This window comes from Mustela erminea, chromosome 11, assembly GCF_009829155.1.
Source record: "Mustela erminea isolate mMusErm1 chromosome 11, mMusErm1.Pri, whole genome shotgun sequence".
In the NCBI taxonomy this organism is placed as follows: domain Eukaryota; kingdom Metazoa; phylum Chordata; class Mammalia; order Carnivora; family Mustelidae; genus Mustela; species Mustela erminea.
This window is the reverse complement of record NC_045624.1, coordinates 56,700,393-56,714,592: the sequence shown is the minus strand read 5'-3', so window position 1 is coordinate 56,714,592 and position 14,200 is coordinate 56,700,393. Positions and strand designations below refer to the sequence as shown.

General features: G+C 33.0%; 1 protein-coding gene across 3 annotated transcripts in view; it reads right to left on the bottom strand.

Annotated features, from left to right (window-relative positions):
• Positions 1-670: 670 nt before the first annotated feature.
• The window catches only part of SNX13 (sorting nexin 13), a 129,955-nt gene continuing 116,425 nt past the window's right edge, over positions 671-14,200 (bottom strand). For 2 of the 3 annotated variants that reach the window (XM_032303917.1, XM_032303918.1), the window contains exons 21-26: positions 13,049-13,210; positions 11,490-11,561; positions 8,907-9,052; positions 8,595-8,663; positions 6,813-6,925; positions 671-4,197 (exon numbers count right to left, since the gene is read on the bottom strand). In XM_032303917.1, the coding sequence (XP_032159808.1) occupies positions 3,950-4,197; positions 6,813-6,925; positions 8,595-8,663; positions 8,907-9,052; positions 11,490-11,561; positions 13,049-13,210 (810 nt within the window). In that variant the 3' untranslated portion in view covers positions 671-3,949. The remainder of the gene's footprint in view (positions 4,198-6,812; positions 6,926-8,594; positions 8,664-8,906; positions 9,053-11,489; positions 11,562-13,048; positions 13,211-14,200) is intronic. The other variant, XM_032303919.1, reaches the window with a different exon arrangement.

Genomic DNA, 14,200 nt, shown 5'->3' with positions numbered 1-14,200 from the left:
ATTTATTACAGAACTTTTCAGAAATTTTGATAGTATCATTTGGATTGTAAAGGAATATTTTAGGGTTTGGAATAGTACATAGATTTGCATAAGTTACATAGAAGTATAAAATTACTACCCAGAAACATCTTAAAGGAACAAGTATTTTACAGGATGAACGTTGACAAATACTACACCTGTCCATAGTAGGGTAAAAGTACTCACAGCTGAAGTCTGAGAAGTCTATGGATACAAATGCAAGACTGAAAATACTATGACCAACCAAACATAGCTACATTGTGAGTACTCAATCTATTGCCTTTAGAACTCAAACATCTAAAATATCAGGCAGACTATGAATTAAAAATAGCATCAAATAAAAACTGTTAATGGACTATTTATTACATACAGCTCTTTCCCGCTATGGGAAAATGACTTCATAATTTTGTGTGATAGGTAAGTATGAAGTTTCTATAACATTGTGGTCGTACATTACTTGCCCCATAAATAGAAAAATTAAATTCAATAAGTTGTCAGTAATCACTCAACAGGTCTTCTATCGATATGGAACTTAAACTGCTTGATTTCTAAAATGAAAAGAAAGGAAAATACGTACAGATACTAAAAAGACCATTGAGCAAGCATTTTTTAAAGTAATAAGAATACATCACTACTAAATAAATTCAACAAAAAGGTTTGTTAATACTTTATTAGTATTTTCTAATGGACAGAACATAACGCAAACCAAATAAAAATTTTAATCTTTTTAGTTCAATAAAAATAACTGACATTCTGATTGTTGTTTCTTCTTTGTTAAAGGAAAGTATTGATAGAATAGTTAGGCACACAGTTGACATTTACTGTACAATGATATGCACAAGTTATCTTTTAACAACTATAATTCTAAGATGTGCTCTTTATATTTTTCCCTTGTAATACAGGAGCCATGCTCCTATAAGCAAAATTTACTATTAACAAAAGAATTTTACAAGGAGTGACAAAAAAAGACTTTTAAAACAAGTCCTTAAATAAAAGGATGCAGCAACAACGGAATGTAAGTTGTTGGGTTAAGAAGACAGTTTAAACTAGATCTCAAAACATTAAAAATTCATTTATTTTACAATTACTCAAATACACATGCATTAAATGAAAATATTGCACAAAATTAAAATTTTAGATTGTGAAATTTATATTGTTCTTCATTTTTTAAAAATTGATACACTTTCTGGTAGCACTTAACTGATTTTTTCCAAACACCAGCAGCACAAACTTAAACTGAGCTAACAGAAATACTCAAGAAAGTTTTAAATTTTTTTCTTAAAAAAAAATTAAGGCTAACCAAGTGCATCCATTGGTCAATGGCACAATTTTTTCAGCAACTATTCAGAATACCCTAATCAGAGGAAATGCCCAGCTAAGCACTATATTTAAATCATACAATCAATTTTTAGGTGAACAAACTGTTGTTAGTAGTGATGGTTTCTAAATAATTTATATGTTACCTGAAAAAATCAGAAAACCCAAACAAAGAATAATGAATTTTGAAGGTTCTTGCCTGAAGGCACCTCTGACTTAAAAACACATTCAAAAAATCAAATATCAGAAGACTTAAAGCCTCTTCAGGTATGTATTTATATATGCAATGAATGCATTAAATGTAATAACTTTATTAAACATAGTACACCGTACTTATGAATTAAATATTTTACACACAGCTTAACCAAGTCATTCAAAAAGTATCTCTAATTTTAGCATGACCACAGCTTTCTCTGATGTAAAACACAGATGTGCAGAGAAGATGCACAACTGTTTACAAAGACTACCATTTGATATTTCTGCTTTTGAAATATAAACTCTTTAAACAAAAATTATTTTAAAAACCCATTTACTCACATAGTTTTTGGTATGATTGCAGTTACCTTGCAGGGCTCTATTATGAAAAGTTGCTATTTTGCAGGACCTTTCTTTCCCTGGTTGATGGCCAGCATTCCTCATATTATCTGGAAATGCTTTTCATATATACACACTAGGCTCTTAAGTGAATTCTTGTTTACTCTTAGACTTATTTATGTCAAAAATATACTTGAAATGGGCAAGGGTATATTTGAAAATCATCGCACTTATGGCCATGCTGATGCTTCCTATAGACGTTTCACAAATCCTCACCTTTAAAGCCTGGGGCCTGGGGAGGGACCATGGCAGGGAGACACACTGGAAAGAAAAAATATTATTTCTTCCACCAGAGTCAATAAGGATATTTTCTCATTTGCAGGTTGCAATGAAATCATGGGGTTTCATTTTTGTAATTCTTTAGACATGCAACATGTACTGAAAGGCGCATACTCTGAGTATGCACAACAGCATTATTAATAAATATGATTATTACTATGAAGCTTTAAAGGAAGGCTTTATTCTGTTATGAGGCTTCACTTTCTAAGCAGGATCTCAGTGAAAACAAGACAGTAACATCTTGCTCCAATCTTAAAGCTCCCAAATAACTGGGATACCTATCCTCTGTCCCTTTATCTTAAGCACCCAGACATTCTTTTAATACCAGGGTCTTGGCTCAGTGGTCTGATAAGTAGCTTCACTATTTTAAGGTTGTAGTGTTAAATATTTTTAAAACAAAAAAGGCTGACATACTCAAACCCTTAGTCACTGTAAGTATTTAAAACTATGCAGAAATCCTGCATACAAGGGATATGAAGACTTCCAAGATGGACAAACAGAGAATGAGAAAACTATAAGAAATGCAGAGGCTCCAGAACTGGAAAAGGTAATTTGTTGTTGTTGGTATAAAATTATTTCAGGGACTTAAATGTATACACCCAGGGGTTTTGCCAACTTTATTTAGTAGAATTTTACATTATGCAAAATATAAATAAAAGCATATTTTAAAAAATATTATAGTTCTGTTTTCATTATTTATTTTCATATATATACATAGTAATAGAGTTAGGAATTTGTCTGTTTACATATGACTAATAAGCTCATTTAATCCTTTGATTTGCTACTTTTGCAATCACCTAAGGTATGTCTAGATCACACAATTTAAAATGGTCACATTGCAACTTTCAATAGTGCTGTTTTAAAATTTCCATGTTTTTAAAATAACAGAATGTATTTGGCAGTTCTTTCGAGATTATACTCCCTATTGTATAATCAGTAATCTCTTAAAGATAAAGAAAACAGTAATAATTTTGAAACTTAAGTGAGATCGCCACTATATGCTTCTTTTTGCACACAGAATACCAAAAGAAAACTTATGATTGAGTACCATAAGAGCAAAATAGAGCCCAAAGCAGGTAAGAATCAATTAAAATTTGTTTTATACGAATGAATAACAAATCCAATCAAATTCTGTTTTTGATTGGTTTTATTTTATGTCACAAAACTGTAATTAGGATAAAAGGTTACTTCATACTTTAAGGGCATCCTGTCACTTTCCCCAGTCTTGACACAGATGTTCCAAAGATCGTTCACCTGGCTAATCCACATTATATCAAAATTCTGATAAAGATCTGTAAAATTATTATGCAAAAAAAAAAAAAAATCCCTCCAAATCATACATTGCTCAGTCTCCCAAACAAATTAGCCAGTTTATCTGTGAACCACTGTTTTGTGCTTTCCTCAGCTCTCACATATACACTCTGGCACTTTGTCATTGCTGGAGAATGCTGATTAGTTTGAAATGGAAGAGACCAACATCATTCTTGCTTGAGAAGGGGGCAGTATCATCTCAATGTTGCAAAGATATGCACCAAATCATTTAAGACACAGAAATCTCTCTTGGTAGTGGCTGGATTATAGATGAAGATGAGAAGAACCACAGTCTAATGGATGTATTAATAATCTATTTTGAGACAGTAAAAGACTGGTGCAATATGACAGTGTATGAGTTAAGCCCCAGAAGATCTGTCCATATTATTAGTCCTGGACAAAATGAACACCAGCTTCAGAGACTGGAGTGTCACCTTTTCTGTAAAGAAGGCGCTTGAGTAGTTTGAAGTTTCTGTTTATATTTCTGTATCTGCTTTGACCGTGAATGCAGTTTGTTGAAAAGTTCACGAAATTTATACTGTGGAAATAAGGTTTCCAAAAAGCCTTCCAAGAAGACATAAACCATTCTCCTATTTAACTGGTTGTGCTGAAACATTTCAAAAACACGAAGAATACCTTTCCGTGTTGTCTCAGCCCCGATAATGTGCTTCAGTTCATCTAAATGAAGAGGAGACAAATAAATATCATTCATTACTCATATAAAGGAAAGACAAGGCCTAAACTATGCTCTAAGTTTAAAGTATGGGAAGTACACAGCAGGGGAGCAAATAGGAGATACTCAGTTCATGTGTCTCACCTATGTATTGTAACTGAGATTAAAATGTCCATGTCTGCATGCATCCATCCACTTATGTAATAACAGACACTGGGGATGAGATAGCACAGGAAAAAGAAGCAGGATCTAGACTCCGAAACCCCAAATTAGAGTTACAATCCTGTCCCTTAATACCTATACGATATTTACCCATCCTGAGTTTGTTTCCTTATCTGTAAAATGGGATTTATAATAACCAAGTCCTTATAACTAAGAATTTGGAGAGCTTTAATGCAAATGTGAAAAGGAATCTGCAAAGGCTAAAACATACAAATAGTCTTATGTGTCTAATGCTCAGTGAGAAATACTGTAAGGAAATGATGTATGAAAGGTGACTAATGATCTCAAAAAGCTTGCAATAGTAACAGTGCCATTCAAACACCCCAAGTATAAAGATGTTTAGAGAAGAGAATTCCACATGGTATATAATCAAGACAGGTTCCCTTCATGGAGGAGATGAACGAAGGAGACTTTGCTACCTAGGCAGGAGTTTGACAGGCACCAACAGATGACAGATTTGCTTTGGGGGAGAGAACAACAAGCAAATGAGAACTAGTGGGAAAAACAAAGCAGGTTCAAAATAGGGGACACTAGAAATTGGCTTTAAATTTTAAGATTCTTTTAAAAGAAAGTAGAGAGAAGAATGGAAACAAGTGCTATGGCTATCAGAGTGAGCCCAAGTGTGGAGTTTACTCCTAGGTGACATGAAGTTGTTACAGATCTTTGAATAGGCAAACATGCAGGACTATCCTTAATTATTTATAATCAGGACTCCACCAGCAGTAGATACTATTTAACTGCTTTTAAAAGAAACATGCCAGGTGCCTGGGTGGCTCAGTGGGTTAAAGCCTCTGCCTTCGCTCAGGTCATAATCCCAGGGTCCTGGGATCGAGCCCCCCATCGGGCTCTCTGCTCTCTGCTTCCACCCCGCCTCTGCCTGCCTCTCGCCTACTTGTGATCTCTGTCTCTGAAATAAATAAATAAAATCTTAAAAAAAAAAAAAAAAAAACCACGCAACTTCCAAAAGATTTGTTTCTACCTAGGAGTACTATGTTAATTTAAAGCAAACGGTTTATGAATTTACTCAAAGCAGGAAAGGGATTATGCATATATCAACATATATACCTTTATATTTAGCCTCATTTCCTTTAAGTCTTCACACAAGTGTCCCCTTCTCACACAACTACACCTCACCCAACACCTCCCTCTTCCTGCAAAAGCTAACATACTGACCTTTATTTATTTGTCTGCCTTCTGTCTGTGTTTCCCTAATAGAATGTAAGCTCCAAGAAAGCAAAGATTAGTGCAAAGAAAGTGTCCTGCATATGACACACTCTCAGTAAATATTTACTGAATAAATGCATTAGTTTCTTTGAGTATATAAATCAGTCTATAGCACCATCTGGTTTACACTAACAGTATAATAAATAATACTTAATCTTAAGTTGTCATTTATTTTTATTTTTCTAAAATGATATTTCTATGACTTTTTCCTCCAAATGCAGTAGTATAGTCTGTAGGACAGAACTGATAGCCATGTGGCAAATTCCCAACTTAATTGACAGAAGAGAGATTTTAAAATCTATGAGGAAAATAGAGTTCTAAGAAAAACAAAATTATAGAAAAAGAAATAGATACTAAATGACATTAATGAACTTCCTAAATATTCCTTTTCTACTCTACATTCATAATTAAAATATGGAAAAGAGATATCTAAGTATTTTCAAAGATATTCATAACTAAAGAAGGGACCAAAAAACTACCCAGTCACACAAAATTGCTTTTCACATTATAGAGGACCTCTTATTGAGAGAAGTTGAAAGGGGGGCAAAGTGAGTCTAAGACAGCAGTCTTCTCAAGAAATCATTCAAATTAGACCAAAAGAAAGCCACTTAAGTGTATTTTCTTTGGAATCATGTCTCAATTCAGATTAATAATGGACCAATTAGTTGTTTCTACATAAAGGGATTCTTTGAAAGAGTATGTTCTCTGAAGTAGAACAAATATACTTCCTAAAAACCTGACACTTCATTGTTCTTTTAATCTTCTGTCACATATTTTATCATCAACTGTATTCTCAAAATGGTTCAAGGTAGCAAATGAAGTGGTTAAAAGCACCACTTTCTTTTCATGATTGAAAGCAGTGGCTTTCAAGTAGCTCAGCATGGAGCAGAAGCCCAACAGTCACTTCCTAGCTTGAAACCTGGGGTGGCTTACTTAACCTCTTTGAGCTTCTATTTGCTCACATACAAAGCTGTCATGTTAACAGCACGTAAGTTCTTAATACTGTTATGAGAGTGAAGAATATATGAGAAATGCGTAGCAACAGTGCCTGATATGTGGTAAGCCATTAAATGGTAATTACTAAAATCAGCAGGCAGCTAAACCAGCATGCCCAATGCCAAAAATTCTGAAGAACTACAAAGTAATAAGATTTTTACCAAACCTGTTCACTCACCTGGCATAATTGAAAGTAATTTAGTTTTTCCTGCAACTCTTGTTCTCATTCGAATAGCTTTATCTCTGCATGGAACAGTCTCTGCTAAAATGCCATTTGGCCAAAAGGCATCTCTATTTAAGAAAATTAAATAAATTTTGTAAAAATTTACATTTTCTAATGATGTAAGTCAGTAAGATTGTTCCAATTTTCTATAGAAAACACAAATGTAAATAGAAAGCAGAAACATTTCTGAAATTTTATGGAGGTATGACATTCAACAGAGTAACTAAGAGCAGGATTCAATTTTAGGTATGAAAGGATATACATAATAAAAGTAACAGATGAATTCTGCCTTGGAATACCTTACAAACACTAACAAATGAAAAAGATAGCAAAATGGCATATATAGATGATTATATCACAGCCATTTAAACTCAAGTATGCCTCTGATCTCAACGAGATTGAACATCTGATCCAAATACAACCCCACAATATCCTGAATTTGGATATCTTAGAGTTAATCTTCCTCAGTTCCCTTATAATTAAGCCAATACAAAACAAATCCTGCACCCGCAACTTCCAATTAGACTGATTACAACATTCCTCTCACATATATATCCTAATCTCCTTCACTCGCACAGCTTGCTTGATTCCAGTTCTCCAATTCAGAGTCAAAGGCAAGAACAGAACACACTAAGGTTCCACCTGGGAATTCGGTCTGAGGGAGAGAGACTTCCCAGAGCAGTTGTTCTTAACTTTGACTGAACATTAGAAAAACCTGGGAGCTTTAAAAAATCTTCATGTTCAGGCCTTCTACTGATTAAGTCAGACTGTTGGGATGGGACCCAAGCATCAGTACTTTTTAAAGCTCCCCAAGTGATTCCAACATGCAGCCAAGACTGAGAATCACTACTCCACAGTAAACCAAACATCATTCACTGGCCCTGAAATAGAATGTACATGCCAGGACAGGTGGTCTGACTTTGGGCAATAGTACTGCATAATGGAGAGAAACTCAGCTTCAGATTAGAGAAAACTATTGTTCCTCACTTTCCACCATGTGAGGTTTTGGACAAGACACTCAACTTCTCAATCCTCAGTTTCCACATAACAAAATGGAGACCAATCCCTATCTTATAAAATAGGGTAAAATCAGAAAGTATGCATACAGTAGTTGGCACAGTGCCAAGCAAATAATGTTCAATATCGATAGCTCCTTTCTTGCTTCTGTTACTTCAAAGTACATGATGCCATGAATATTTAAGCCTTGCTTATCTTTCACTTTTAGAAAAGAGGTTTATTTCTGGATTATGCTGTGCTTTCCTTGAAGGGACTGCATTTTATCTCAGTCCCTGGTGATTGGCAAAATACTATGCACAGAGAAGGGGTTCAGAATATTTTTGTAGGATGAACATATGAATTGGAGTATCACTGCACTTAATTTGTATTCTTCTCAGAGGTTTGAACAGTTATAATAATTAGTCCATAAGCAGAGACATTTTAAATTTTCATTTAAAATCAAGAATTTCAATAACTTTAAAGCCACATTACTGTAGTAAAATGTAAACAACATCTTAAAGATTATACTTTTATACTTTTCTATTCTGACTTTAAAGAAAAAAAGATCAAAAGGTCCAGGGAACAAATGTTTTTGTAATTCTTACAGGTCTTTTTGCTCATCAATGATGATTCAAACCAACTTTACGGTCAGGAAGAAAAGAAAAGCAGTCAAGGTTAATTAATGATAACAATGCTAAACTCTGTACTACCTGAAAGAAGTGACTGTGTCTTAAGATATACCTGAAACGTTTCACTAAGTCGGCTACTTGCTCAGGTGAGGTCATCCAATCAACATGGTCAACTATTTTTCTGAAAGTAAAGAAATGTAAATAAGTAGGGTCAAAATTTTAGAAGGTGTGTAAAATAAGCACTCCTTTCATGAAGGGACTTAATCTGTATGTAAATTATCTGTGAAAGCAACAGACTGTTTTAATGATCTTAAAAGGCCCAGAGAAGAAAATTCTCCTATAAAAGTTGAACAATCTACTTCTAGAAGGAAACGTTTAAAAGCTAAGCAAGAACAGCTCTAAGGGATGAAAAAAGTATTGGTACCTATTAATAGTATCACCATATGTGGCTCTAATAAGCTGTTGAAGTAGGTTTTTGATATTCCTTCGCAACCACTGATTTCTCTCTTTTAAGTCGAATACTTCATCCATAAGAAGCAGCATTACCCTAAGTGGAATATTGTCATCCACCTGAAAAAGTATGGAAAGAAATGAAATTACGTTTATTTGAGTTATTTATCTACTATGAGTGGCTTTCACAAAAATGACGTACTCAATTTCAGAGATCAGAGAACAAATTCTACTATAGTCTTCATAACCTAACATTCCATTCTAATTTTAAAAACATTATGTTTTTAACAGTCATTCTGCAAGAATGCAGAATTTCACAACCCACACAGTTCCAAAGTAGTAGTGAAAAAACTTCTCAAAGTGGATCTATGATGTCTTAGGAAAAAATAATTTGGCTCTTTTACTTTTAGTAGAGTCTGTACTGCTTTGATAAGGCAAATGCTGGCCCCCTTTGCCGATTTTCTGGAGCATCTTTTTGAAAAGAACAAAATATTCTCAACATTTCTCCTTACTTAATAGAACAAAACACAAACTACACAGAATAAGATGTTTTGCTTAGTTACTGCATTGTACATACTCAGGTATTTTCAGAAAAAAAGAAGCTAAAATAAGATCCAGTATATAGCTAAGTTATTACAAAGGGGATATTTCACTATACTTTTAAAATTTTCCTTTAACTTTTAACAAGTAAAAATGAGGATACTTTTATATGGGAATATTCAATTAATAATACAAAAAATAAGATAAAAAATGACTAGAAGAGCAAAAAAAATAAAAAGGTAAAAAAAGTAAAGACAACTAGAAAGCTTTGATATAAAAAATATATATATAAAGCAAAACAGATTTAGAAATACAATAAAACCACATATAACTGCCAGTAATTTTATAATTCTTTCATCAATAAGATATTTTTTCCAATCATTTCTTCGTCTATGTTGTAATTTAAATCTTGAGAAAACAGCATGAGTTCTTTATTTTTCATTGTCATACTGTAAACTGATTTTCTTAGTGTACCTTCCCTTTCACATATTGAAAACTCACACCTAAACCAAACAAGGAGTGGCTGGGGTTGGTGAGGGGTCTGGCACAGCAGTGCAGAGATCAAGTTCCCTCCAGAGGCAAAATAAATACTGCTCAATTTTATGACCAAGTATATTCATTAGTTTGGTGCAACATGATAATTATGATGTTATGGATGTTATACCAGCATAACTCATAATAAAACATTCTAAAATATTCCTTAAAAAGGAAATAAAATATTATCTTTGTTTAATAGTTTAATTATAAGAAAGTCAATGAAAAACTGAAGGGAGATAATTATATCTTTAAAAAAACCTGCCTAATGGAACAGTATACAAAGGCCACACCCAAATATGATAATCTGTGACAAAGGAGAAACAGTATACTTGGGAAAAGGGGGTCTTCTCAGTAAACATTGTTTGGGTCAACTGCCCTTACTCCATACACAAAAATCAATCCTAGATGAATGGGAAATCCAAATTTCGGCAAGATAAAACAAAAAAGATTTTTAAAGAAAATCACAGGTGATCTTTGTGACCTTGTAGTAGGCACAGATTATATATATACTTTGCACAAAAGCACACCAACTAGAAGATATTCACAATGCACAAATACTTTTATCTGACAAAGAACCACTATTCAGATTATATAAAAGCACTCTTGTTAACTGAAAAAGACAAAGACAGCCAAGCCAACAGAAAAGTAGAGGAAAGAGCTAGAGACACAAGACAAGACACCCAAATGGCCGACAAACATATGCAAAGAGGTTCAACATTTCCACAGTCATCAGAGAAAAGGAAATCTACATGAGATACAACCAGACTGGCTAAAATTTAAAAGACATAACATATGAACTATTGGCAGGCTATGGAGCATTGAAATTCTCATGCATTGCTGGCAGCACTGTAAGCAGCACAAACACTGTGGAAAACTATTTGATAGTATCTCTTAAAACTGAATTTATAAAGAATACCTTCTAGCCAAGAAATTCCATTCCTGGGTACAGACCCAACAGAAACGTATCCTTAATTTTTTAATCAAAAGACATGTACCAGAATCACAGTACTATTCATATTAAAACTAATAAATTATACTATATTTACAAGACAGAATACTGTAAGTCCACAAGAATGAAGAAACTACAATCACACAAAACAACATGGAAAAATATCACAATGTTCAGCAAAAAAAAAAAAAAAAAAAAAAGCCAGATTTAAAGGAATACATACCTTACAGTTTGATTTATATAAAGTATAAAAGCAGGGTAGAAGTCAGGATAGTGATTATCCTTGGTAGGGGAGAGGATAGTGACAGGAAGAGAGCATTAGGGGCTTTCTGGGGTATTGGTTACATTCTGTTTCTTGCTATGAGTGCTGATTACATGGACACTTTGTAAGAATTCATCAAACTTAACACATATATACACATAGGTATATAATATTAGGTATACACATTATACTTCATTAAACAGTTAAAAAGCTCTACCAAGTATGATTTCAATTACAGTTGAATACTACCAAAAACGAAATTAACTCACAGTATCGTCAAGCTGAGCTGAGACCCGACAGTGTTCAGGATCTGAGTCAGTCTTCGGAATTAAAGGAGGCACCTAACATTTAAAACAAAAACAAAAACAGAACAAAATAAACACACTATAGCAGACAGTGAAAGAACACAATAAAATAATAAATCAAAATGAATAAAAACCATAATAATAGCATTTAATTTGATGTTTAGAATGACACAAAGTTTATATAGCATTAAAAAGTATTAACAATCTACAATTAGAAACCCAATGTTAAAGTGTGATTACCTCATTACCAAAAGATTTTTTTCCTTAAAAAAATGGACTTTTGAGTTGGAAGGTGAGATTATTTAGTTAAACCCCTATACTTTTTAGAAGAACTTAAATCTAAGAAAAGTTAAATGATTTAAAAACCAAAAGATAGTAGCACAGAGAACAGAATTCCAATCTTCTTTATTTTACCATAAGGAGCTTGACAATTAGTAGACTTGAGATACTAATTAACCTGTTTTAGATAACGTAAATTATGAGGAAAATGGAGAGACCAGTGTTAGCTGATAATCATATGAAAGCACAGCAGCGACCATCAGGATCACCTATTATAAATCCCTCATGTTGCTGTTAAGGAAAAAGGAACTGGGAAAAGCTCAGCGGCTTCTGTACAAAGTCATATGAACGGTTATCGGCAGAACTGGCATATTGCAAAATCCTCACTTTCAGTGTCAATGTACTCCCCATGATTAGAATCAAAGATAAAGCATCAGAGAAAGTATGAAAATAAGTAGAGAAGTATGGATTATACACACACTATTTTAGGAGTTGCATCTTATGGAAATTCTGTGTGTGTGTATTTTTATATATTTATATTATGTTATATATGTAATTTATGTTCAATACACACACACACATTACATTTCCTCTTCAAACATGACCTAAAATAGAAAACTCTAACAGTACAGGTTTTCTTTTATAGTCTTGATTATAATTTTAAACAAGTAGGTCAAAATTATAAAAAGTATAAATCAGAAAGTAACAAACTACTTGGTCTGCTACCTGTATTTGCTAATATAATGAAAAAGTTTCCTATGAAAACTCTTCAATGTAACTCACTTGTATATCGAAGTAAAGGATGGCCTGAGAGGCGGATGACTGTGACTTTTCCTCCCTTTGATCTCCCAGCTACTTGGTCAGGTGAAGCAGGAGGTAATAGTTTTTATGTTTCCTGATGAACACTAGTATAGCCAATTTGCCCAACAGCACTTGCTTTTGTTTTAAAATTAAATGGCATTATAAAATAAAAATGGCATAACAGAATATAACAGTACAAAGGATGTTTGTTATGTTAACTGCTTTCAAATTCTACCACAGCAAAGCCTGAAGAGTGACTCAATTTTATAGGATCCATTTCTGTTAAGAATTCATTCTCTTTAGTTTTTTTATTCTTTATAAGACTGTGTCTAGAGAGCTTTGGACTTCTAAAAAGAAGTGAGATAAATCTAAGCAGAAGCTCAATAAATCTTAGTTGACTTAAAAATAGTTTGCTGTAGATATTACCGAAAACATCTTCTTACCTTGAAAAATGATTGCTTTATGTCTTGACCTAATCTTTCTGACATTTTGCCCATGTTGTCTGACATTTTAGTCATTCCCTCTGCCAAGCTATCAGGAAGGGATTTAACTGCATTTGAAACATTCCTCATAGAATTTCGAAGTGGATTTACAAAAGTGTCCATCTAAGAGGAAAAGACATTACACCATGACTTCAATGTATCAGACCTGTTATTTAACTGAGAAGCCTGGGAAAATACAGAGTGCAACACACATGAAAAAAGAAATAATTTTCTAGTCTATAATACCTCATTGCATTTTGAAAGTACACAACTGCAGTTTTCAAAATGTATTGTCTTAAAATTGTATCTTCACACATAAACGGATAATTAAAAAACTGAGGTAATAAGGCTATTGCTAGAAAATATAAACTTTAGCTTATATAAAAAATAAAATATACTGCTAGTGATTATAAGGTTTGCCTGCCTTACTGAAGAAATAAGCTAAATAAATAAATAAATAAATAAGATTTAAAAAACAAAACATTTTCTAAAACATAAATTGGTTCAAATGGAATTAGCCGTAACATACTTTTGCTACAATTCAAGGCAATAATAACATAAGTATTTTGAGAAGACATTGAAAAATAAACATGCAGATAAAATAAGCAGAAATCTCAAGTAACTAACAAGTAACTAAAACTTATTGTTTTAAATAACTTTTTGCTTACATTACATGCTCAGAATCTACAGAAGGACTGTGGAATCCTTTAATAAGAACAGAAAAACTATAAAAAGAAATATGATCAGAAATAAAAAGGAATAATCTCCAGAGGTATGAGAAGCATTAAAATTGACATTCTGACTGCACAAATGTCAGATAATTTCAATTAAGAAAGGGAGAAACATCTAGAAATCAAAATAGTCTGCATATGGAACACTGAGAATTTTAATAGACAGAAACAAAGAAAAAAAGGAACACAAAATCAAAGTCATAAAAAACTACGAGAATATTTTCCAGAAAGTATGAGTCTCATAAGAACTAACGCAGAAACAAATTATGTTCCCTGCCAAAAAAAAAAAAAAAGTAAAAGATACTGAACTCCACTACTTCAGAAACAGCGTAATGTTAAGAGATGGTACCAAGAAAATAAAACTTCACTCTAATATGGTAAA